Genomic DNA, 25,849 nt, shown 5'->3' with positions numbered 1-25,849 from the left:
ATCGTTCATGTTGTGACCAAGCAAACAGATAAACAAACAGACAGACAGACAGACAGACAGACAAACAAGCAGGAAAGGAAACATACACAAATTACTACAAAATAACGCAGAATTTTGAGGGCATCTCACATACGTAGATTCACAATGTTGATCACAGGAATCGCTCACGTAAATCTTACGGTGCTACCCGGCACTCTTCACTTGTCCAAAAAGTTCTACGACGAAGTATTAGGCTTCACCTCGGTTCCAGTACCGGTCTTGCAGAAAGATCATCTTGCTTGGTATGGCCGGTCTTCCTCTTCCTTACTGTCTCCAACAGTATTCTACGATCCTATTTATTAATGTCAGTCCCCATACCTGTTCATGTAGTTTTACTAACAGACCTCCCAAGGTTCGATATTACCCCCCAAGGCCAACAGATCCACATCTCGGATTCCGCATCCCCTTCGGAGCCAAAGTCTTCTCGTCATCCATGTTTCAAAGTCGCGAGTCCAGAGGCTTTGATAGAGCTGCAGAAGAGAATTTGGAAGTTTTATGAGAGTGAGGAGGCTGGAGAGGCGAGACCAAGAGAGGCTGATAAGCCCGGTGAGGTTGATAGTGGTGAGTTTATCACGTGTTTCTTTTTATGTGAGGGGAGTGCGATTTCGAGAGATAAGGGGAGAGAGCGCGAGGGGAGAATCAATGTATGAATCGCCCATATTGACTGACCTATTCAGGAGCCAAAGGACTGGAATACCCTGTCAGGTTCTTTGCTAGGGATTTTGCCGGAAACAGGCTGGAATTTAGTTCGTGATACAGGTGGCTACTGTAAGTGTCCCCCTTTTCGCCTATATATCAATCATATCGAAAGTCGTCACAGGCGACTCTGTAAACTTTTTCTTTTATTGTCCTTCCAGAAACATAGCATACATTGTCTTTGGAACGAATCATCCGGGTCCCCATTTTTATCCATTTCAACCATCTTCCCTTGTATACTTATGGAAAATGCGATCTCCCACGTCGACTATTTCCGTTCCATCGAGAGTTATCAGCTGACATCCATAAGCTCAAGTTCTGACCACACAGACACAGGCACGATGTCGGTCCACGACCACTAATTTCGGATCTCCTTGTCAATTTCATTACGAGAACAAGAAACACAAGCGCTGGCGCTTGATTCTAGACAGGATGGAACCAACAATTCGCACTGTACCGCAATGCGGTCGGGCCGGTCTGTATTTTCCATTAGCCGCCGTACAAGTCTTACCACCACCTTTGCGGCCCGAGTTCTTTCACTTCGGAACAGGCTATCAATTCATTAGGACTTCTATAAGGCCGAATAACCTTCATGTCCGTGGCAGTGTTCTTGTGACGTTCTTGGTGTGTTAGGTTGATATATGGAAGGAATGAACATACTAACTGGCAAGTGCGGTCTGGCACATCTCTCTACTTTGTAATTAAGTATGATGTGAAACAGAAGTTTCTGTATTTTTATTATTATCTACTCAATCATTTATTCATCTTTGTAGTTGTATCCAGCTATTGTCTTTCATTTCATCCCACGTTCTTTCCACAAAGTTCACATTTCAGATTTTCCCAACTACAGTCATTGTACTAATCACAACCGTCCTCAACCCTCTCGCATGAACACTTCATCCATTACCCTCCCGTCTATCTTCAAAGCCATGCCTTCACTCTCACCACATCTTCTTCAAGCCCGTTCTGCCTCTCCCGTCTCCTCCTTAAAAGCACGCTTAGATCCCACAATTCTCGAAGTCCCCTCTGCCGATATCAAAGCCACAAAGGAACAAAGCGACGCTTTTGAAAAATGGTTCGATGATTTGCCCAAAGATAGCAAGAAGAAGTTGAGAAAATTTCAGAAAGAACATGGGTTAACGCGGGATCAATTGATCTTGGCTGCGTTAAAGAAGTGGGCGCCGGACTATGTGGGGCCATTTAAGATGGCGATGTTTTTTGGTATTGTGTAGGTTTGTCCAGTGTGTGTGCATGTGGTGAGATGAAGAAAGAAGGTGATGGTTTGGGAGAAAGGGTGGTTGATGGATGGTCTCAAACGGTTTCAAATGTGTTGACTCGAGAACAATCGAAGGGAACATAACACAAGAGCAGATCATTCAATTCATCCTATTTTATCTTATGCCGAGTATCCGTAGTATCTTTTGAATGACGGTAGAGGTCAGGTGTTCGATGCGGATATCTTCATCACGAATACATAAATAGACGAGGGAGTATGGAAAAGTTCCAACACACGAAAAGAGACGCAAAAGATAGAGTCAAAAACCCCTAAGGATAACTATGATAGAGCGATTACAGCCAGCGTGGATATTGAATTCTGCAAGAGACACCTCGATGTAAGACAAAATGACAAAAGAATATAAATTCCATGTTAGCCAATATGATCCACATCTAGTAATAGACGGACACAACCGGCGTGCCCCTCGAGGTCAACAAAGATTGCAGGCAGATGCACCGCGTATTAGCTAGTCCTGACTATTAGACGAATACGGCGGGCTTGTCTCAGCGAAGAGTATAGAAAGAAATTCTGTGTCTGTTTTCAAGGTCGGAGACATATGTATCAAGAAATTTGTGAAAACATAAGGAACCCATGAAACCAACATTGTTGAGAGGTGAGGTAGTTACTTACAAAAAACCTAACCGGCAAGTATCGCTAATGTTTGGCGATATGGCAGTCGCAATGGTAATGAATTAGCTAGCAATCACCATTCCAACACACATCTGATGCGCAAATCATTCCCCTAATTCCCAATTGAAGATATGTAAAACCAAAAGCTCACGCTCTATTCCTATGATAACAATAGTCCCACCCCTAAACCGCAAACTTTTAAATTTCCGTACCACACATCGCGCCCTGCTATAAGAAACACGCTGCCTACTCCCACAACTTCTCCACTTCCTCTTTCCTCAACCTTCTAATATGAACTTTACTAGCCATATCTGGAATATTGTTCCATCCAAACGTCCAATCCTTCAATCGATCTATTTCCTTCCAGTCGTAGTTCATGAGAAATTCAATCAACATGATTTTCTCAATCGTGAGAGCCACGTAGCGACCTGGACAGGCGTGACGACCTGGTATCGGTCAGTATACCTAGTTAAGATCAGGAAAAAAAACATTCACACATACCATATCCGAAACTCATAAACTTTTCACTGGGATTCGAACCCGCGATCGTCTCATCCCTCGTTCTAAATCCCTTGAATACATCCGCATCTTCGTAATTTTCAGCATCTTGATGGATCGCCCATGCCAATCCCTCAATCCTCTCTCCATATGGAATATGGATAACTTTCTCCCCATCTTCCCCTTTACTGATAAAATCCAGTCCTTCTTTCTTCGCTACCTTCCGACTACCCAATGTATACCCCAGCGGATGTAATCTCTGACTCTCTCTCATAAAAGCATCCAAGCTTCTCAACTCCCCGATACTTTCTCTATTCCACACTCCCCCAAACTTCTTCCACACATCTCTAATCTCCCTCCTCATAGGCTCCACATAAAGCTCCTTCCTATGCCCAATAACATCATAAAGCACATGGGTAAAAGTAAGCGTCGTCGTATCCACCGTCGCAAAAAAGAATCTACAAATCCTATTATTAACCCCCCAAACCAAATCCTCCACCCCCTTGCCCTGAAAAGCTTTCTTCCCCCTCACATCCTCCACCAACAACGGCAAGACCACCCCCCTCTCATAATCCTCAGCCGTCACACTCCCCCTCACCAAATCCCTCACATCCTCCGTCACCATCCTCTCAATCACCGCAACCTGCGTCGTCGTCTTCATCCACGGCGCCACAAACCCGTGACTCCACTTCGGCAAGCGTCTCAACAGCATCCCGGAAAAGAAAATCCCCCGCGCAAACGTTGCTATGTTATTAACCCACACCGCATCGCTCGCATATTTCTCTCCACACGTTATCCGCGACACGATTTTCGCCAGCGTAACATTCACATGGTGAAATAAACACGTGTGTGTCCATCCCTCCGCATCCATCTCATTTCCATCTTCCGGCGCAAAATTTTCTCGAAACGCAGTCGTGGTTTCCGCGAGCAGGAGCGGGATGATCTCGGGAATCGAACGGGTAAGCTTGGAGATGATGAAGGTCATCATGTCTTCGCTTTCGGTGGAGATGAAGGGCCGCATTAGGAGGAACTGTGTTGGAGGGTTAGTCCGGTATTCTTTGCTTGTTCCTTACTGGATTCGACTATTTATATAGAATTGAGTGGAATCCCATCAGATCAGACCAGATCAGATCAGACAGAATTATCAAGACATCAATAACAATACAACAAATAAACATACATCTTCATTCGCCTCATACGGATCCAAATCTCCCGTCCCCATCTTGCCCGCCTGCGCAAAGACAGAATTAGGCAATGCCCACTGAGGACCCAGGGTTCCATTCAAACGAAACGCCTTTCCATTTTTCGAGTACTATTTTGAATATCATCCATTAGCACCTATCTATCTACCTTTTTTCCCTCGAGGAAAATAAAACTGAAATCCCAACCAGAAAAAAAATCTCTCATTCATTTCGCCGAACAAGAATCCCAGAATCCCAACAACCATAGGTTAGGTAGCCAAGAACAAAAACAAAAACAACATACCTTCTGATACGCACCAACCAACAATTCCTTCGTCGACAACCCCCTCCACGTCCAAGTTTCCCACCACGAATTCGCTACCAATGGGGCATATGCATTGTAGCGGCGCGAGCGCAAATACGACGTCAATTGGGATGATAGAATCCAAGTGACGAAGACGATAAGTAGCGATGAATACAGAGAGATTTCCATTGTGCGGGTGTGCGATGGAAAAAACAATTCACAAGAGAAGAACGGGGGAAGGCAACACTTCAATGCTCGAAACCATGGATGGTTCGAAAATTCTTGGGGAAGCATTCACTAGTTATTAAACGTATCATGTATGGCTGAGGCTCAGATACTCCGCATTGGCCTGGTGAACCGTTGGGTCTAATCATTGCCCCCCCCCCAGCATCCGTGTACTCCATATCACAATGATTCTCGCAGGCAATCTGCAGGCGCAGGTATTCCCGAGCTGCAAGACAGCAAGTATCACGTCGCTTAGAAATTCGGTTCTAGATGCGGATAAATTTGTAAAGCAATTCGGAGAGGTCCACATTTATTAATATGGGGATAATTAAGAATCCGATTGATAATGTCTTAGCTTTTATAACCCTAAAAGGTAAAGGTTGCAAAAGCTCGTTCATATATACGAAGTACCCGCTATCTCATCCCATCTCCATAAGAAAGTGTACAAGCGATATCATGACATGTTCCCCTCTCCAACGGACCTCTCTTTAACCGACCCATTATCGTACCCGAAGAACGCCATTTGCAGTATCTAAAACCTGCAAACCAATCCATTGATACAGCCGTACACCAATCCCATCCGCGTCCCAAGATTCGCCTATGAATCCACATTTGGGTTATAATCTAAAAACCCTTGAAACGGTCATCGTATTTTGCCGCGAGCTCTTCTGTGTATGGTTCTCTTCCTTCTTTTTCATCGGGGTATAAATCGAAATTTTGAGCATCGCCTGGATATCTCAAAGGGGGTATAATCGGACCACGGTATTTCCTGTAATATACATCTTCCCAGATCACTCCTTGGAAAAATGGGTGATCCTTAACCCGAGCAGCTCCACCAGATATATTTCCGAGACGATGTGATCGATCGAGCGTGCAGAATTGGCGAATGATATCTTTTGCCGCAGGCGAAATGGCAGGTTCGGCAGGGAAAGAAACTGGCTTGCTAACAATTCTGGACGAAATTTGGTGTCAGATAATGTGCAAATGATTCAAAGACAATGAGGAAATGAAAAACGAGATACATACTGCTTGTAAATCTCTATTGGATTCGAATGCCAAAAGGGGGGATATCCTGTGAGGAATTCATATATTAATATACCCAAAGCCCACCAGTCGACGGCCGTCGTGTGGCCCTTTGATTGAATAACCTCCGGCGCAAGATACTCTGGTGTACCACATAAAGTATATGTTTCCCCTTCATTGTTTGTCAATAAACGGCCAACAGAGCCCTCGAATTTACGCAGCTTACTGTTCCCCAAACGTTTTGCGAATCCAAAATCGACCAATTTTATATGTCCCTCAGCATCCAACAACAGGTTCTCCGGCTTCATGTCTCTATATGCAACCCCTTCTCGTTCATGTAAAAATTCAAGAATCAAAACTATTTCCGCAGCATAAAATCGAGCGGTGTTCTCGTCGAATCGTTTGGCTTTTCGTAGATAGGAGAATACTTCACCTCCAGGGCAGTAGTCAAGCTTAGTAGAGATAGAAATTAGTTCCAGACAGAAAATAGAGGACCCGGATATCCAATTTGTAATGGGAAATGGGAATATTTGGCAGAGGGAATCCTATGAACATACCAACATATACAGTGAATCATGATCAGAAAAAGAAGTAATTAATGTAGTAATAAAAGGATGTCCAGCAACATCTGAAAGAACCGAACGCTCGTGATTGACATGGTCGACTTGTTTAAGTTTGATGACTAGATATTGTCAGTCAACGATATCGACTCTGCTTCTGCAAGTCGACTCTTACCCTCGACTTTCCGCAAGACCTTCAGCGCAAAAACCTTATCACGATCCTCTTCAGCAGGGTTCGCAAGACGTACAAGCCAGCTACACAGTATAAAATCAGAATATGGTCAAGCGAGAGATTCATGAGGGTGAATATCGTACACGCGAGCGAATGTGCCTATTGAGTGAAAATCAATTAGCATACATTACGTGCAGGTTCCGTCATTAAGCTACACAACACCGCACATCGCATATCATCGGAGCGTACCGGTTCCTAAAGTCCTCACCAACTCAAAGTCTCGCACACTCAAATTTCTCGAACTTGCTCCCAAACCTTCATTCCTTGGATTTTGTTGAATTTCATCAGGGGGCAAGATTTGCTGGTCTTTGAAGTGAGCCACGAAGTTTCTTTCTTCTTCAGCCGCAGCCGTCGTGGTCTCAGCCATTGTGATTTGACGTGACGGTGAGAGTCTCGCGAGAAGAAATGTTTCGATGTGCCTCTTATTTTCGAAGACTTCGCGGGCTTACTGGAAGCAGCAGACTGCAGTAGCCATGCGGTTATCGCGAAACTTGAGGTACTTGAATTGGAGAGGGGGTGGTGGGGCTCAGTTGTTGAGATGGAGATTCCTATGGATATACCGATATTTGTATTTATGCGACGACTTGGGACCGAGCTTTATGATTGCCTGATAGTGTACATGTATAGTACTAGGTAGGTAGTCCGAGCAAGTCTTACTCTTACTCTTACTCTGCACCAATACGGTCTTTGTCTGTGTATAGCAATTGAGAAGGGTAATTCCGTCGATTATGATCAATTGATTCTATGAAGAGAAGTTCTTCTGGCATCCCAAGGAGACCGGGATATGGTGAAATTTGAAGGAGGAATGTAAGTAAATAGGTGAGTACCGAGTAGGGCGACTTCTTCTTCTTCTTCTTCTTCTTCTTCCGTATTGTACCTGTCTGTATACATGGTAGTATAGTGGGGGGATGGGGGGGAATTTTTGGTCGGGAGGTATGTATCATGACGTTTTTTGAGTTCGTGTCTTGCCATCAATTTCATCCGATTAGAAAAAGAAATCTATCCATTCAAATACCTAGACCTGTCACCTATGGTATGGGTACGGAGGAGATCTACCATAGACTGGTTGAGAACCCATTGACAATGACCTACATATATGGGGTACCTGTTCATTTGCATCTATCGTCGAGTGAACGATATTTGAATTGTGGTATTATTTGTTTAGAATTGGAGAATTTCAAAAAGAATGATGCTATTCCCATCAAATTCTTAATCATACTCATTTCTGGAAAAGAAAAAGGTAAGGAAAGGGAGATGCAAAAAGAAATTCTCCAATAAATCGGTGCTCACATTCTTCAAACACGTGATCGATTACTCACCCAAACAAGGATTGAAGATTCAATCCCGCAGGCCAGGTACTTCTATCTTATTCATTACAAGTAACAAATTTGTATCAATACATCTTCACATACCTCATTATAGGTATATATCTAATTATCTAAGTGCACAATGTCAGGTTGTTTTGTCATATAATTTGTGATTACCTATCTAATATCTATGTTTGTACGGTCTAGGGATACCTAGTTATGGTTGACATCATATGGTCCGCCTAGGTTATCTCCCTTGATCCTCTGTCCGATATACTTACTAGGATTTCGTAACGTTCCATAGAATTATTGCCAGTGTTCATTATCAACTTTCAGCAGATTCTTGTAGGATAGCTATCACAAACTCTCCAGGCCATCTTCATACCTATACCTCTACCTACCTGTACCTCAATCCTAAAGTGTGTATTATCAGACATCATTCCAGGAAAGTTTACCGAGACGGTAGAATGCAATGTGAGTCCGACATTTTGGACAAGCCGTGGTGTGGATGGAAAGATGTTTGGTAATGTTACATCGCCATCTGAGGTTTCCTATTGGTCGAGAATGCGAGCTTGCAGGATGGCGGGCCGAAACCTTGAAAAGCCGAAGATGGACTGTGGGAGAGGATATGAGATCTGTGTATAAAGGATAGTGTGATAGTGACCTGCTTTAACAGCGTCGCCTGCATAGACTGTGTTCCCTGAGACAAGCATTATCTTGATCCCTTTTCCAGGATCACGAAAGTAATTACTCTTTGATGTTCCCTCTATGGTTGTCAAGCTTGTCGTTTTGAGATACTTTTCTTTCAAACTTTTCGAGGTAGGGTCAATGTTAGTATGAAGGATTCTTTGGCAATTGATGTGCCGTTCACATCAAGAGGTGAGTTCTGAGTAGTTAAAATAAGAATCAAGTCTTACATGGTTTAGGTGTTGAGGTCGCAGCGGCCCCGCCCACGAAGACCTTGAAAGCGGATCTCCCGAGTGGGAACATGTTCCTTTGGAAGCTGATATGGTTCCTTTTCGCGGCAAATCCTTCCTTGAAAAAATATCATCAGTAGCTGTATAACAAGACTGAAGCGAACCGCAGTACGGATCGGGATTCAGGAGGAGCTGATAACACTTACTCGTCGAGAGATCCCATGGGGCCAAAATGATAATTTGCGCGGTGAATCATTATAATAATAGCTTTGTTGTAGTAAAGGAAGTAAAAGACTGGCAGTAATGTATCTGCGAGGCATATTGTTCCAGATCGATGAGGAATTCAAATAAAATTGAGCATCTGAGTAGAAAGTGACAGTTTCTTTCGCTGACATGTAGATCTGATTCTGATCTATAGATCTGATCACATATCGAGATAGTCTTGCAATGAGTCAGGCACCAAAATAGTTGCTACAAGATCCGAAAGTCGTAGAGGGTGGTGTGGTAAAGGGGAGGAAGTAAGATATCTGGGAAGAGTAAGAAGATATAAAGATACTTCCATAAAACACACCAACTTCATTTCGATTTGGTACACCAGCAAAGTATGATTTAATATACTTCGACAATGCCATTTCGAGCCTCACAAGAGCCTCAGCACGTGCAGAGAGTGTCGCCGAGTATAACGCACCCCACTTTAAAAATCTCCGGTACCAATATCATGCCATATCGTCAAAGCTGCTAGAAATGAGATGAATCGCCTTTTCCAAATTATCTCACCGCGTTGGCAAACCTCTAACTTAAAATATACCCCAGAATGCACATATCTCGTAATTTGCCCTATGCAGCCACTCTTCGCAAGGTGAATTCTTGCCTGAACTTCGGTGTATCTAATCATACTAGTGAGATATTGGTAGAATGAGTAAATGCCCTCTGTAGAAATATCAAACCAATCGTCTATTGTATTTTGGTCAGCAGAAGGTAGGTCTAACCCCCCACGGAACCAGGTAAAAGTCAATTTTTTCCACCAAAGTTCCAGTGACTGGTGTAATTGTAATGCATGCTAATCTGACTGGTACCTTGGTAATGCCGGCATTGCCGGTGCTACAAGCCTAATTTGGAGCTCACAAGGCGGACAGGAAGTTGACTGAGGGCATTCATCGTGTCAAGTGAAAGTTTTGAATCCATTGCCCGCGTTTCTCACACGGCCGCGAGCAACCTTGCCCAGGATCTAAAACCGGGCGAATTTTCCTCTACAAATCGGGGCTGCAGATAAATAGGTATATTGTCTATACTGGGACACCGATGAGGAAGTATCGAGGCCATGCCATCTAACCAATGGCTTGGTGGCCTTGAATGTGTATCATATATGAATGAAGAATTGTATGTAAGCATCACTTTGAGCTTATATCATATCAAAAGAGATAGCAGGCTCCGTCTTTAAAAACAGTAATTTTCATGAAAACTAATTTAATGCCTCTCAAAAGTTTGAAAATGAGGCGGTACTCCGAATACGAAAAGGAAATCCGAAATTGCAATCCCCCAGCACATGAATCTATTCTTGTTCAGACATTGTTGCAAACCCATCCGACAATCCATAGAAAGAAACTAAAGCCTAAAATACGGAGACGATCGTCCACTTCAGACGTGAATCATGCATAACATCTTGTCCAACGCGCGGCGCGATGCAAATAATAAAGACGATTTGATATCCAGATATCATGACAGATGAGTAACAGGAAGAAAGGAATCAAACAATGTAAGCGCTACCTTTTCATAAAAGCCATCCCCACTGGCTCTCCTCCCCTAGATCTCTACACAACTTCCCAGGTGGGGGAGATACAAAGATGTGTTGGCCTGCATTTGGATTAGCTCCAGATTTGCTTCAAACGGCGCTCAGCAATTGACATTGCTACTCACTAAGTTCCGACTCGTATTTTAATCCAGTCGGTGGTGCAATTTACACATCTTTGATGTCCACATGATGTGCAGTGTGAATTTAGAGCAGCCGTCAAAGCTCCATCACCATTTAATCCACAATTACAGCAATACCAGATCTCACGGTAAATGTATTGCGGTTCACTGGTGTGCTGTCCGCTGCGTTTGCTGCTGTGATTGTGTTTGCCATTGCTCGAATGTTTGTGATGAGAATGGCCGCGACTAGATTCATGGCCAGTCTTTAATGATGGTTGCGTGCGCTTGCGATCGTGATTTGAAGCTATTGCTACCGGCGAGTGGGGATTCATTTTGACAGAGGATATGCAACTGAAGGGTCAAGCGGACAAGTATGCAGAAATTTGCAACAAGTTATAGATGGCTTATACAACCGTGAAGACGATTTAAGGACTTGGAGAGTGGCAATCGCTCTTCGATTGAGAGGGGTTTGAAGATTCTTTAAATGCTAAGAGGTATTTGACGGCATTTTGAAATTGGTTGCCCTCTACAATAATTTGACAACACAGACGCCGCCCTTCGCAGCCCGGAATAAAGCCCCCTTACCCCAAGCTGCGAGTGATGTTTTCCAGAACACGTCCTCGTATGATAGACCACAGCTGAAATCCTCTGAGTTCACCGGAAAGATAGATGATGCCCCATTCCGCCCTTCGAAAATAGTGGAATCTCGGGGTGGCTGTGATTAATCTAGAGTAAAGAAAGAGCTATCTTCTTCCAAGGAAATATTCCATCGGGCATACGCCACTCAGGAATATGATGGAGCAGATTGAAATCCTGTAATGGGTCAGGCTCTGAGATGAGAGGTGTATTTGCTTAAAATCCCTCTCTTTTCGGCTTGGTAATGATGAGGAGAAAAGTTCTTAGACCAGGTCAATTATATCAATGCCATCATGATGGATACGATCATTTTTGCATCACGAGAATACGGACACAAATATAGAGAAAGAAAATGTGGCTGTATGAGGAAATAGGCAGAATCAGGGTATCCGAAGGCGGGCTTGCAAATTGGACGCGATGTTTTATCACCTGAAAGCGATTCAGTATTGAAATTAAATCTATTATCTCCAATCATCTGGATGTTCTCATTGAGATCAAAATTGAAATCCTCTTGTTACCGAACTGCAATCTTGACTGTTGAAAATTCCAGGCTGAACCATATAGCAAGATAAAGGATGGGAATACGATTTACACAACTAGTGACAATTTGCATTTTCCTGTGGGAGAGCTTGCCACTATGGTATTTCACATCTAAAAATTGATATAGAAAGCACGCGCTCGCAGAAAGAATCTAGGAAGCAAAAAGTTCAAATTCTGTTTGGGTCTATGATATGAGATCTTCTCCAAGTGAAAGTCTATGATATATGAAAAGCGCAAGTTTTGAAATCTAAAAACTCCACCCAAATGCAAACGTTTCTTGAGTTCAGTGACATATGAGAAAATGCAATCAATGAATTGAACACCAAAACTGTTCCGCGTAGAAAACCCCCTTGTGAATTTGCCCCATCTCTCCTCAATGCATTTTATCCGATGCCGATAATCCAATCCTAAGTATGCTTCGCATACAGTCTATCATGAAATACGAAATGACCAAGGTGCCACTTTTTCAACTAGACGATACGTTAGAATTGAAATATGCCTAATGGGTATGTACCAACGTACTTAGCCGTGGTGGTGAGATCTGATTTTGACCCATTCCACAGGACATTCACTGCACCGCACGTGTGCACATCCCGGACAGCTTATAATTTGTGTTGTCATTCCGGAGGACGTGTAATTACCACTGTAATCACGGCACCAACAGCACGACCAAATACACACATTAGCTTTTGGAGCTGGTGCAGCAGGCATCTCGAAGACAAAAGTTTGCTTAGTTCGAGGAAGGGAAGCGAGAATATAACAATCTGAAAATACGGATAAGGAGGGGGATGCTTTATCTTCAACTGCGAGATATAGTGACTCAATCGAAAAAGGTGAAGAATCAATTTGTGGTGAAGTGCAATGCTCTGGACGATTTCGGACGTGGTGCTTGTATGAAAGATATATATTTACGATGTTGGATGGAAGATTTAAGGAAAGTCAAAACAAAAGGAGACCAAAGCCTTCATTTAAAGAAAATGCCTTCGCTCGAACAAGTTTTCACCGAAGTGTTCTTCGGTGTACTGAATTGTTGAAGCCGTGGCCAAAACATTAGGGCTTAGCATTCAGACCCCAGCTTCTAAGTCACAGAAGACTACTATCTCCATAATCTGCGGTGAGCTACAAAGAAATGGCCCATTTCCTAGGGAGTCACTCACACACCCATGGATAATCGAGCGGACTCATCACACAAGAAAGTTGCTTCGATAGGAATGAGTCTTGCTTGAGGTACCGCAGCGAGATCCAATCCGACCAGAGGAAAGCTTCTAGCTCAATGATGCCCTCGGTGAGTCTTAACCCCTTAGTGCAGTTACCTAGATTCGTCGGAGACTGTAATACGATTCATTCTCTATCAACGACCCAGTTGAACAAGGCAGGAATAGAAATTAGTTAGTAGTGGCTACCTCCGACAATGACCTCCACTTGACTTCCATAAAATTAAGCAAAGTGACTCTACAAAGGAGATAGTAGTATGATTAGTCAACAAGGCTGGATGGCGTTCCTGCATTAGCATCAAATATGCCCGTGGGAGCCCTGTTTAGGCATGAGGCATGAGGCTCAAAAAAGTGGGCCGGTTGGCGCAGCGCAAGAATCCGCTCAATGCCTGAAGACTTTTCCCTAGGCAGTATAATTGCGAGTTCGGTGAATGATACTGTACGGTTTGAGATGTTGAAGAATCGAGTCTGAGCCTGTTCCAAAAGCCGGGAATTAGGCAGTGGTAGATCAAATTTCTGTAACTGGGCAACTGAAAGGAACCACAAGGGATCAGAAAGAGTTGTTATTGTAGATAGATGGGGCGGTGTTTGTTCAATTTTGACAGCCAAAACACCGGTGAAATGAAGCTTCAGTAATTCTTGGTCGAGTTAACAGCGTTCCCATGATATTGAATCAATGATCCATGCTACGTCGGGTTGTACTCAGAATAGCCGATTACACTGAGCTTCTATGAATGATTTGTATTTAGAAGTAAAGTTCGTTAGGGTCGCTGAGGTTGCTGAATTTCGATATAAATAAATCGAGAGTGTAGAATTGGTTTTGACTTTTATTGTGGCCCTTGAAATCTTTGGTGTAGAGGAAGAACGAGGTCTCAAGTCAAGTGAAGCTGAGTTCAATGAACCCCCCAAGTACACAGGACACCGCGACGAGCTCGAATCATTGTAAGAATAGACAGTATAGTTTCGTCTCCTTTGGTCACACTCCAATGAGATTCCAGCCTCCTAAACCGCAACACGCTTCAATAATTGCCATTGTCGATAATGCTTTCAGAGCTTGATAAGTTCTTGGTAACTATTATGCCAAAAAGTTTTCAGTGGCATAGCACCAAATTGTGTTCTGTGGGACGAGGTCTAATCTGGGGTATGGTATAGCTGCCCAGAGCATTAGTGGGACAACCGAGTCCAGATCGGTTGGACTGAACAACGTTCTGTTTGCTATCAGACCATGAAAGAAAGTAGATTTGGTATCTTCGAGTGGCCTGTGTATAGTTAGTGAGGGCGTATAATTCTCTTGGTAGAGTAGGTAGTTAGGTACAAATGATTCTTTGTACTTGATAGGATAGATCACTGCTTCACAATACCACAGCTTCCAGCGAGATTTAGAAGATTCGAAATCTTGTACTAGAAACAAAACTCCAGTAGACTCACGCATTTATGAAATGAAAATCCGGGGAGTCTCACTGTCTAATACAGACGAGAAGATTCGGTTATGAAATGAATTTACGTACTTCAGCTAAAACACAAATTGGCGATGGAGGTTAAAGGAGCCGCGATTGACTCATCACATCTTCTGATCGAATTGCCTACCGTATTTTCATTCGAGGCATCTCCACACTTCAATAACTTCGGACCTTCTTGTTACAACTATGTAATTGTATGGTTATAGAGGGGAGGAGGGTTCGCTGATGGTTTGCGGCCAGCCTTGTCAGCAAGAGACATATTGCCGCTCTCTTCTAGTGTGGGTCATCCATCTTAATGTGACCTTCGTTGTTTAAAAGAGCCAAGGTGTTAGATCTAAAAGGGTGTGAAGGAAGGTCGCCTGAGAAAGACTAAGACCAGCCTTCCTACGTCGTGAGAGATGGTTAAACCATAAGTAAAGGAGTTGGTTTGGAAGCCAGAATATGCCCATATACGATACCGAAATGCATGGAAGGGTAAACATCCAACAGCTATATAACTTATCCTTCGCCCAAGGCGTTCGACTCAGTCAGAGGTAAGATGTTTGCCGCCAACATGAAGTGATATCTGTTTGTTTTCGGCTTAGTTTTGGTCGCTGGAGTCAGGCGATGATTGTTCTACCGAGGGTAGAGTAGAATGAACCAACATGGTCTCGCTCGCCGAGCAGAAAAATCTGGAGGTGTTCTGCGATCTCCCGAGCAATTTTGTGGACAGGAAAGATCTAAAGGGACATCTAGGATATAGAGATTAAATGCGATACCTAAGACCCAAGTTCACCCTTTGAGCTATATCGTCTTTCAAAGTAGGATCTATCGATGGTTCAATATGTCGCAACGATATAGGCACTTCTTGAGAGTTGAATACAAGAGCTGAATTGGTTGATAGAAAGAAGTTTGCGTAGAACGTTGTGTAGAGATACGAAAAGATATAAATATAACCGCGGGGCATGTTGGCGTGAATGAAATTATTCACGTGTCGTCGGGTTCAAATTAAAGCTTACCGGTAACTTATTAGTGGATCAGTAATTAAGTCCACTGTCGTGCAGTGGATCAATCTTAGACCACAAACGCCAATCTCTTGAGTCTCAATTCTTGAAAACAGAAACCTTAATTGGAAGAATCATTTTGTAATAAATCGACATTCGTAAACACATTACACTTACAGGCTTCAAATTAACCACCTCTTTTCAATATTCCATACCCTACCGCGAAAGAGATGTTTGCATATACTTATTCAACATCAAGAGTTACAATACCTTCAACACTACACACACATACTTAAGTGCCTGTTGTGATGAATCGTTATTGCAGGCTCGGATACCACTCTCACTATTGGCACTCGTGCCAACGACTATTTTGTCATGCCGCCCAACGATATTGAACGCAGCAAACGCGCTGCGAACATATGGACCGCGCGTTTTATGCCTTTTGCACTTGCGGGTGTGGTTGGCTATGTTACATATGTCATAGTGGCCATTCTTTGTGGTAAGGCGGAGAATGACATGAACATCTTAATACGACCTGCTAACATCTTGCTTTCCAGTAAATTATCTTTTGGTCGAACAGAAAAGTAAGGGCGCCGCAGTGCCCATTCTTACAACATATTTTCTGTTGTTCGTCCTCATGGCCTCGTCTTTTTTTCGAGTTGTGTATATGACGACCTTCGATCCTCCTTATGCGCCACTTGGAGCTGGAGCTGCTGGGATCCAGCGTAGAAACAAACGAACAAATGATGATATTGGCGGGGGAGAATACACTTCAGGGGAGTTTGATGGATCCAAGAGTGATCCAGACTCTCCTGGACTCGAATTGTTTTACACAAAAGATGTCTTCGGGGTGGAAAAGGATGGGAAGCCTAAATGGTGTTCCGAGTGTTGCATATGGAAACTGGATCGCCAGCACCACTGTAGTGTTGTAGGAAGATGTATATACAAAATGGATCATTATTGCCCATGGTATGTCCACTGTAGCTTCTTTCTTGTTTTGTGGCTAACAAAGTGTAGGGTAGGAGGGCCTATCGGCGAGAACAACTTCAAGTTTTTTATTCAATTTGTTGGATACACCTCTTTATTCTGTATAAATGTCCTTGTAGTGATGGCAGTATACGTTCATCGACAGCGTAGCACCCAGGTATGATTGACCCTTAGACTTTCATTTTCTCAACCTTTCAAATGCAATTGAAGGTTTGCAATTCATCGAAACAGGGTGCTCGAGAGCAGAATATTGTTGACATGCACTAACTTTGTCAACTAGGGCGTGTCTGTTAACCGCCAGTTCATTGCCGTTCTTGCACTGTAAGCTAGTGATCCTCGTGATGCGCTCCATTACTGACCAACAATTCAGAGCTGCATTTTTTGGCCTGTTCACTGGGACGATGTTCCTGACATCCGTGAGACTCGCGATCAATAATTTGACACAAGTCGAAGACATTACTAGGTTTGGAAAGATCCATCGACTGGCAATACTAAAGCCATCCCCACAGAGGTTGGCGGAAATAAGTGTAACAGCCGCTTCGACGCAAACTTATTCCGAAATAACGTATCCGCTAGACATTCCGGCACCCTTAGACAGCATTCGGGTAAACCGCCCGTATGTGAAAACTATCAGGCACGATCGCTTATCCGAGCCAATTTCAGTCAATGACGCAAGGCTAATGGCTGGTCTCACAGGATTGTCTGCCAATGCAACAATCGAGCCAGCTAACGGGAGCGTCCAGCCTGGACTTCCGCTCTCGCAATCAACAGAAGTCGGCATCGCTGATAATTCGTCGACCGCTCTTTCGTCGTCTGGAGACATTGAAGCACCAGCAATTGGTGGGCTCCAGAAACCTTCAGAAAATACTGAGCGGTTAAGTAGAGACCAAAGGGCTGTACGTACCTTTGCAATACTTGAAACGCTAACCCCCGGCGATAATCCTTGGGATCTTGGATCCGCTCTACTAAATTGGGAGACTGTCATGGGAGAACATACTTTGGACTGGTTTCTCCCCATGAAGAGAAGCCCGTGTTGCAACCACGAGAATACAGAAAGTCACTTCTCGATTGGCCCATCTGTAGATCGCATTCGAGCCTCAGTTAGCTTTATTCCACCTAATGAGGTACGACCTGAAGGACATCGTCAACGAACCAGGCCAAATCGCCATAAGAAAGACAAAGCGAGTAAATCGAGGCAACATTTTAGCCCAAATGACGAAGAAATGGGACGAAAAACGGATGAGACAGAACTGCGAGATCTCCGCGCTCGTAACTCACGCCATAGGTGATATAGGTTCACTTCTTTTTTAATAAATTCACAAACTAATGGAAGTTGTTCTGGCTTGAAGCGAAGTTTGCTACAAAACCAGCACTCGCAATATATGGAATCGGCGTTAGGTATATTACGATACCAGTATATAGAAGCACTAAATGTAATGATTAATCTAATTCGACTTTAGAAAGGCTTTGGGGTAGAAAGTAATACCTTAAAGCTCTCCAAACACTCACCCTTATTAGTGTTCTCAGTTCATTTTGTTCGAAATCCAGAATCTTACGCATCATGATACTGATTATTCATTGGATACGAAGCTCGAAAGGATCGTATTGTTGTCGAAATGCCTGCTTTTGTTGTCTCCTTAATTTATGCGAGGGAATTCAACCAAGTGTAGTATACCTTTTTCCACACCCAGACCCGGCTTCTGAGCATGCTAACACTGCCGGAGCCAAAATTTTCCCATATACATCCATCGCAGGGTCTAACATTGAACCAATCTATGAGCAACTTGAACACATTTGAAGAACTCACTTGACATTCGAGATGACTTGGAAGACAAGATAGAATATCCCACGTGATTACACACAGACTATGCGCATCGCCATAAATTCAAGATATTCACACTTAAAAAATCTTCGAATATTTCGGAACTCCGGAGTCTCGGAAAAGCTAGCCTTGTCAATCTCAAGCTCACTTTTGTAGTAATGTGCCTCCAATTTGACGATTTCTCATCGACGCTTTCGCTCACGGCACCCTTTCAGCTTTAACGACCTCAATCTTCGAGCTGGCAAAGTTCACATATGTGCTTCGAAGAGTTTGTGGGTGGGCATATACCTCCTATATGACTTCATACCTTTTCAATGATGGACTTTCATATCAGCTATGCAAAGGTTGGTTAAAAGTTTGAAAGCAAGCATGAGAAGGTATTGTCCGCAAAATGGGAATGAATCTATTGCCCAAACCTCGCAGCAACCTCTTAGCTGACTCTGCTAACCTTCGAAACACTAGGAAGAATAGTCGCGTAAGTGATGAGACAAGAGACTCGCTAAATATATAGGGCATCCGATACATAATCTTAAGATATATTGTACGGGGTATGGAGCATTGTAATGCAAGTCCAGTTCTTACGCTTCGTTTTCAGAAGAGGAGTTTCCGTGCTGTTGTGGCAGTCAACAGATTGACACTCAAACACGATAATGCACCTTATATCACTAACCGAAGGTCTTGGGTATATGGTACGGTATAAGGAAGGACATAAATCATAACTCTAATAATCATTATCCACGGAGCCAACCAATCTCGCGAACTCCATAACCAATATCGACAAATTTTCAGCGCCAAATAAAGAGAGAAATGAGCACCTTATCATTCAAATTCAAAACCAATAACCCATGCTCCCTGTCCAACAAAAAAATCTCAAATTTTGACCCATGCACAACCATTTTATCACTCTGGAATACCGCTCGGTAGATAAACTCCCCCTTCTCCAAATCTTTACCACAGTACCATCGTCACTATCATATCCCATACAACCTTTGCTCTCGTATTCGACGGCAGTCGGTATTTAATACCAAGCCTGCTGTGAAGGAACGGAACAAGAGGTGCAGTTAAGATGCGAGCAATCGGGACAGTACCAACCCCATGTTTTGGAATCGATTTCTCGCGAGCATACGCAGCACAGCCACCATTCATCTAGGTTCGGATTGTTTGTTGCAGTATATGTAGGCATTGTGGATCTGAACCATCAGTATGTACTTCAATGATCAAGGTGGCTTTAAGACTCGAATACCTTGAGCTTTGGTTCCCTTCCTATTGAAAAGTTTCTAGTTTCTTGGTGGAACAGCGAGGGGTAAGTTCAGGTGGAAAATGCCGATGTGTTGCGAGAATGCTGCGTCTTGTTGGTGTTTTTGAATATGGAGATGACCTTGATGCGGATTCGAATTGTCCTGAGGAGCAACGCTGTTAAATACTTTGAAAGATTGACGTTCCGCAGACTAAATCGAAGTTGTTCACCTTTCAAACGCCCCTATGACTGATATCCCAATGTCGCATCTAAACGATCGGCACGGTGCCCCTCGAAGTCTCCACCGTTAATGGTGACTAGCAGTGAAGTTTCTCCCGGATCATCGTTAGGAAGTGGCGCAGCTGGTATCGATGGAGAGGTTATTTCCGTCGTGAGTTGCATTGATACAATGGAAGTCTGTAGGTTTGTTGTCGAGAAAGGTCTTTTCGTGTAACGTCACTCTTTCAAGAATCCTTTAGGAACCGGCCCATTGGAACAAAGCACATTTCGCTGAGTCGTTTGTCACCGAAGATCTGTGGATAAGCCCCTTGGACGTAAACGAGAACATCTTGGAAGCTACATGGAAGCTCATCAATTGATCCGCCGGTGAACAACGGGCACTCGCCATTACGCGATGAATGAGAAAGTTAAAAAGACTTTAGTATAGGGCGCGTGGGGATATAGACCAGGTAAACGGATATGTGAGTACCAAAGTCTAGTTATTGCGGGCATACATCCGAAGTGGCTTGCCCTTGAACCCACGGCATCCTGGAATTCTTAAGCGCGCTTCAATGATCGGTCACAATACGAGCGTTAGCAGGGTAGCTGTTCAACCAGCCTCCTTAGTATAGTCAATTGCATTCCAATTCCTACAATTGTGGTTAACGAGAATAGCTTGAAGGAAAGTAAAAATCACTACCGCAAATCAGGGGAGAGGTGACGTATCTCTATTTCTTGAAGTGTGGATTTTCCCAACTCCTACGGTAAAGTACTGAATCCTTCGACCTATCTTTGTGACCGGATATTCTGGTAAGGCTGGCAAAGAATCGGGAGCTGTATATAGTGATGCGTACGCCTATTCTTAGCCCCAGCACTCTTAAGTGCGGTGCTCAAGCTGATGATGACTCCCTTATTCCGAATTTGAACGGCTGGGGCTATATCTCACCGCAAGAGGAGGAATGAGAGAAAAAACGAGAGTATCAACTGGGTGAAGTTTGCTAGCAAAGAGTCCAAACTCACTTCACACTTTAGCCAAACATTAAAAACATTGTGTTTGGGGAAAAGATCTAAATAATGTTCACAGCCTCGTGTCAATCGCATACATGAGAACCGAGTCCCGACTCAGCAGTAAGGGTTTTACATCTCTGACCTGTTGGTATGTTGTGTGACATGCCAGTCAATTGAAATTCGACAGAAGATCCATATTCTGACTGCAGAATCAAGCCATACGAAGTAACATTGCTTTCTTTTCGCCGCACTATCCTCAAGGAGCCGCTCTTTGAGCCGCAAATACTTTGATAGACGAGTAACATGAGATATGCAACTAGTGCTGGCTAAAACAAACATAAGCATGACTACTACAGCTAGCATTCAGGGTTACTTGCTCTCGAGTAATCTGAGCTCGTGTCACACCAGTCAGATCAACATTTGACCCAAGACTGAAGATAAAGCCGGCGGCCAGAAAAGAAACCCCTATCCAAGATTAGTGTTAGAATGATAGCGTAGGTAGGTATCCATACATAGAATTACAGTATTCATTATACCTTATTTTGGTTCTGGATGAAAGACCGTAATAGTGTCTCTGAGTTTAGGTGATTTTTCAGTTTAATATCTTCTAGCAGTTCTTTCATTTTCACATCTCAATACAAAAGGAGCCTCATGTGCAAGGGATGAAGTTCTTTTAACCGATCACCATCCCATAAAGCTCACATGTGTGAGGAGACTGCACGAGCGGCCGTCGTTACAAGCAGTTTAGCCCCGAAAAAGATACAATATTCCCCAAAACACCTATCACAGATCCGAAATCTGATTCATGTCCTCTCAATTAGAAATTCTGAGATCAGATTTTATCTGCCGGCTAATCAAGTTTTCTTCTCATCCCTAGCTCTTTTCCCATAATATTCTTCCCTTCAGAAAACCATGTCAACATTACCATTCTTTCAAGAGATATCTTTTCTGGTTCTTACATCTTGTTTCCATTTGGCTTCCCTTCTAATCTATCAAGAGCATCCTCGATAAGTCCAATATGCCCTCTCAAGGTACCCTCCAACTCATCCTGCAGAAGATGTGTTAACACGGTGAAGTTCACTCAATTCGAAGCGCAAAAATCTAGGACAAGACACATAGTACGGTGGAAGAGAAAGCATAAAAAACTCAAATTGGCCAGTATCTTCATGGGCCTACCCAACGCCTGATAATCTCTTGGAGGCGAATCATTTCCTAATCGTAAACCCCGCTCGAACACGGCTATCAGGTCGAGATTAACAGCATGGCCGTTGATGTACGAGGCCGGAATAAGGTGCAAGTATAGACTGTCAAGGAAGGTACAACCGCACGGTTACAGTGAAAACCATGAATCTTATTTGGAGATGAACGCTCGACTGATAGTTGTTGACCTGTAAACGGAGATTGTGCCAACTACAGACAATCCCCTGTGCCGGGTGATGGGTATCCTCGAGTGTGATACTGTGACTTGACCTCTGAGCAACTAACCTTCCCTGGATGCAATGATACCATTATCGACCAAAAAGAAATCAATATTCCACATACCATTCTTGCTTCATGATCCTCCGAGAGCTCCACCATATGTGATCTCAAGTTATAGGTGCTTCCCACAACACCTATCAAAGTAGTGAGATTTAGAGCAAAGAGAGCTGCGGGTTTTCGTAGAAAAGACATGATGAGTTTGAACTATTGAATGTGGTTGAAAGTTGGTTAGATGAGATCAATCCAAGTACGAGTAAATAAGCTGGAATAAATAAATAGATATAAACACAAAATGTACAACAAAGGATATATATCCTATGTGTGAGTTCGTGAGTTCGTGAGTTCGTGAGGTAAGATTACAATATCACAAGCTACGTACTTAGAGTCATGACATCAGCACAGAGTAGTTTTAAGGCGCGGTACATCGCGCAATCACGTCTCCCGTTACAAAAAATGGAAAAATACCCTTTAACGCGTCTACACCATTCATCGAACTCTTCAATCAACGGCTGAGCGGGATACTGGATTGCTCTAGCTCTACCAATAATAAGTACTTTTATCCAAAGGTAAGACTCAAAACCAATTCACTATCCTAGTGGTAGATGTATGAGAGAGAGAGTATCATTATCATCTCTGAACACAAATGGAATTTCCTTCAATATTCGTGACGTCTTAACAATTACCACTCATTCTATTCTATTGTTCAACTCCGAATCGAACATGTCAAAAAAAGACTACGCAATTGCTTCATGACACCGAGTCTAATTTCTCGGGTTCAGAGTTTCTTTTCGATACTTCTATTGTCGCATGTACAAATTATGGCCACGGAATAGCGAATCTACTACTACAAAATCAGATCTCTCGAGCGAAAAACCCAAAGTCATGTCTTCTCCGCAACCTTTTATGCAATCGTCCCCTCTGCAGGGCTCACCGTCGCGTCGCAAGAAGAGTCAATTTACGTATAGGCACCTCGCACAGTTGGCTCTTTCTGCTACGTCATGCCCTCTGAGGGTGATCGCACATCTTGACCTTGACGCATTTTATGCGCAGGTTGAGATGGTAAGGTTAGGAACTGAGGAGGACAAACCATTAGCTGTTCAACAATGGTGAGGATTCTTTACTTAATGGATGCTTGACCATCATGCTCTTCGAGGGTCTGCTGAAGCTAATACATGGTTTGAACATAGGCAAGGTCTCATAGCGATCAATTATCCAGCCAGAGCATTTGGTCTCAACCGTCATGTAACTATTACAGAAGCGAAGAAGCTTTGTCCAGATCTCATATGTCAACATGTTGCGACTTGGCGCGAAGGCGACGAGAAATGGGCTTATCACGACGATGCTTTCAAGAATATTGCTACACATAAAGTCTCTCTCGATCCTTACAGACTCGAATCAAAACGCATATTGGCTTGTATAAAAGATTGTTTACCCAAAGAGTTGCAGAGAGTAGAGAAAGCTAGTGTAGATGAGGTTTTCATGGATCTATCTGCCCAAGTCCATGCGACGCTTTTGGAGAGATATCCTGAGTTGAGAGGCCCTGCCCCCTATGATGATTTGACGGAACAACTGCCGCTACCCCCCACGACTTTTCTCGACTGGAAAGCGGATGCACTCGTGGATCTAGATAAGGATGAAGCGGAAACTGATGACCCAGATTGGGATGATATAGCAATGCTGATTGGTTCTGAAATCGTACGCACAGTTCGGGCTGCAATACGTGAGAAACTCAAATATACTTGTTCGGCCGGCATTGCCCAAAACAAAATGCTGTCTAAATTGGGTTCCGCGCATAAGAAGCCAAATCAACAAACTGTTGTCCGGAATCGGGCAATTCAGCAATTTTTATCAGGCTTTAAGTTTACGAAGATTAGAAATTTGGGAGGCAAGACAGGTGAGGAAGTGGCCAAGCTATTTAATACAGATATGGTCAATGATCTGTTGCTGGTTCCCATGGAGCAATTAAAGCAAAAATTAGGAGAAGAAACCGGGACGTGGATCTACAACGTCATTCGTGGAATTGATGTCAGTGATGTCAATTCTCGAACTCAGATAAAGTCAATGTTATCTGCAAAATCGTTTCGACCTAGTATCAACACTCCCGAGCAGGCTAACAGGTGGCTCCGCATTTTTGCGGCGGATATACAATCCCGATTAGTGGAGGAGGGGGTTCTAGAGAACAAGAGAAGGCCCAAGACGATCAATTTGCACCACAGGCATGGAGCCCAAAACAAATCTCGACAAGCGCCCATTCCGCAAGGAAAGCAGATGGATGAGATGCTCCTTTTTGAACTTGCCAAGACACTTCTAAATCAAATCATGCTTGATGGGAAGGTAGGGCCTTGTTCTAATTTGAGTTTAAGTGTCGGCGGTTTTGAGGATGGAGTGCCCACTGGTAACATGGGTATCGGGGCGTTTTTGATTAAAGGTGAGGAAGCCAGGACTCTAAACAATCCAGCTCCGCGAGAACCGAACGTATCTGCAGAGAGATCTGTGAAGAGACGTCGTATACTTGATGCAGGAATCCAAAAATTCTTCGTCAAGAAAGATAGCGTCGAAGAGCACGATGATGATTTCGGCGGTGAGCAGGGTTTAGCTGGGCCAGGTATCGTATATGAGGAAAAGGGGCATTCGCTTCCCAAAGTGGATTCCAAGGCTGCACGTTTACCGCAAGTGAATGAGGCGGCCAGAAGGCCAGAAACATCAGCCAATCCCTCTGCCCCCAAACAATCACACATTACAGAATTTCTATGCACCCGATGCAATCAGGCGCTGGATTGTGCGGAGGCATTTCAGAGTCATCAAGATTGGCATTTCGCTAAGGATCTTCATGATGAGGATCGTTTACGGCGTACATCGCCAGCTCCTACTCCTTCCTCCGCTAACAAAAGGGGTGTGGCATCGAAGAAACGAGGCAATGGACGTGGTAGCCGACCAGAAAAGGGTCAAAGCAAGTTGACATTTGGATAATGAAAAACAGATGAAACAACTCTCACCGACAGCGTTTTCACCCTACCTTGAAGTGCTACACGATACCTTTAACTTGTAGGTGAATGCGCCGAGATTTTACCACTCATGCTGATGGGCAGAGCCCTATGGTTCCCCAGAGGACGGCCAGTTCATGCTCGAACTATGCTCCGATTTACTGTGCAACTGGAACAATGTGCTCACCGGGATCGCACATTTTAGATGCAACGTGATGTCCGGATGTACAAACACGATTTTTGCGGTATGACTTCCATTGGACAATGAATTTGTAGAACATGATCTCTTCGAAGATACGAGTAATGCAACAACAACCATTACTGCCATAGTATTCCTTCTAGAGGTTCAGCTAGAGCCGGCCACCCGGCCATATTATGGCCTTACAAATGATAAGCAGGTTTGCTATGGATCCAGGCTGTCAGATTCTACAAGCAACACTCGTACTTGGATCTTCAGGACGGTCATGCGCAATATTCAAGG

General features: G+C 43.6%; 9 protein-coding genes across 9 annotated transcripts; 5 read left to right on the top strand and 4 right to left on the bottom strand.

The window, feature by feature from the left end:
* Window positions 1-144: 144 nt before the first annotated feature.
* Window positions 145-793, top strand: EAF01_003327 (uncharacterized protein; the record flags this gene model as incomplete). The annotated part of the gene is made up of 3 exons (XM_038911581.1): window positions 145-281; window positions 392-600; window positions 717-793. The coding sequence occupies 3 exons, from the start codon at window positions 145-147 to the stop codon at window positions 791-793; spliced, it is 423 nt and encodes a 140-aa protein (XP_038772816.1).
* An 871-nt stretch (window positions 794-1,664) lies between these two features.
* Window positions 1,665-1,967, top strand: EAF01_003326 (uncharacterized protein; the record flags this gene model as incomplete). Its single annotated transcript, XM_038911580.1, has 1 exon — window positions 1,665-1,967. One exon carries the CDS (start codon window positions 1,665-1,667, stop codon window positions 1,965-1,967), a length of 303 nt encoding a protein of 100 aa, XP_038772815.1.
* Window positions 1,968-2,887: 920 nt separating this feature from the next.
* On the bottom strand, window positions 2,888-4,813 carry EAF01_003325 (uncharacterized protein; the record flags this gene model as incomplete). The annotated part of the gene is made up of 4 exons (XM_038911579.1): window positions 2,888-3,087; window positions 3,143-4,169; window positions 4,320-4,451; window positions 4,625-4,813. The coding sequence occupies 4 exons, from the start codon at window positions 4,811-4,813 to the stop codon at window positions 2,888-2,890; spliced, it is 1,548 nt and encodes a 515-aa protein (XP_038772814.1).
* A 660-nt stretch (window positions 4,814-5,473) lies between these two features.
* EAF01_003324 (uncharacterized protein) lies at window positions 5,474-7,031 on the bottom strand (the record flags this gene model as incomplete). Its single annotated transcript, XM_038911578.1, has 7 exons — window positions 5,474-5,801; window positions 5,876-6,044; window positions 6,099-6,324; window positions 6,430-6,554; window positions 6,608-6,687; window positions 6,748-6,763; window positions 6,854-7,031. The coding sequence occupies 7 exons, from the start codon at window positions 7,029-7,031 to the stop codon at window positions 5,474-5,476; spliced, it is 1,122 nt and encodes a 373-aa protein (XP_038772813.1).
* Window positions 7,032-8,776: 1,745 nt separating this feature from the next.
* Window positions 8,777-9,426, bottom strand: EAF01_003323 (uncharacterized protein). The gene is made up of 3 exons (XM_038911577.1): window positions 9,095-9,426; window positions 8,889-9,006; window positions 8,777-8,857 (listed from the first exon to the last, which is right to left on the bottom strand). Coding segments are annotated over exons 1-3 (309 nt in total). The 5' UTR covers window positions 9,284-9,426; the 3' UTR covers window positions 8,777-8,855.
* A 6,581-nt stretch (window positions 9,427-16,007) lies between these two features.
* Window positions 16,008-17,908, top strand: EAF01_003322 (uncharacterized protein; the record flags this gene model as incomplete). The annotated part of the gene is made up of 5 exons (XM_038911576.1): window positions 16,008-16,131; window positions 16,190-16,601; window positions 16,650-16,776; window positions 16,900-16,940; window positions 16,990-17,908. The coding sequence occupies 5 exons, from the start codon at window positions 16,008-16,010 to the stop codon at window positions 17,906-17,908; spliced, it is 1,623 nt and encodes a 540-aa protein (XP_038772811.1).
* Window positions 17,909-18,832: 924 nt separating this feature from the next.
* EAF01_003321 (uncharacterized protein) lies at window positions 18,833-19,141 on the top strand (the record flags this gene model as incomplete). The annotated part of the gene is made up of 2 exons (XM_038911575.1): window positions 18,833-18,916; window positions 18,953-19,141. 2 exons carry the CDS (start codon window positions 18,833-18,835, stop codon window positions 19,139-19,141), a joined length of 273 nt encoding a protein of 90 aa, XP_038772810.1.
* A 2,181-nt stretch (window positions 19,142-21,322) lies between these two features.
* On the bottom strand, window positions 21,323-22,729 carry EAF01_003320 (uncharacterized protein). Its single transcript, XM_038911574.1, has 4 exons — window positions 22,448-22,729; window positions 21,865-21,953; window positions 21,418-21,805; window positions 21,323-21,370 (listed from the first exon to the last, which is right to left on the bottom strand). The coding sequence occupies exons 1-3, from the start codon at window positions 22,574-22,576 to the stop codon at window positions 21,760-21,762; spliced, it is 264 nt and encodes an 87-aa protein (XP_038772809.1). The 5' UTR covers window positions 22,577-22,729; the 3' UTR covers window positions 21,323-21,370; window positions 21,418-21,759.
* A 537-nt stretch (window positions 22,730-23,266) lies between these two features.
* On the top strand, window positions 23,267-25,354 carry EAF01_003319 (uncharacterized protein; the record flags this gene model as incomplete). Its single annotated transcript, XM_038911573.1, has 2 exons — window positions 23,267-23,490; window positions 23,572-25,354. 2 exons carry the CDS (start codon window positions 23,267-23,269, stop codon window positions 25,352-25,354), a joined length of 2,007 nt encoding a protein of 668 aa, XP_038772808.1.
* Between the last annotated feature and the right edge of the window lie 495 nt (window positions 25,355-25,849).

The sequence above is a fragment of the Botrytis porri genome, assembly GCF_014898465.1.
Source record: "Botrytis porri strain MUCL 3234 chromosome Unknown BPOR_004, whole genome shotgun sequence".
In the NCBI taxonomy this organism is placed as follows: Eukaryota; Fungi; Ascomycota; class Leotiomycetes; order Helotiales; family Sclerotiniaceae; genus Botrytis; species Botrytis porri.
This window is presented reverse-complemented; position numbering and strand designations above follow the sequence as displayed.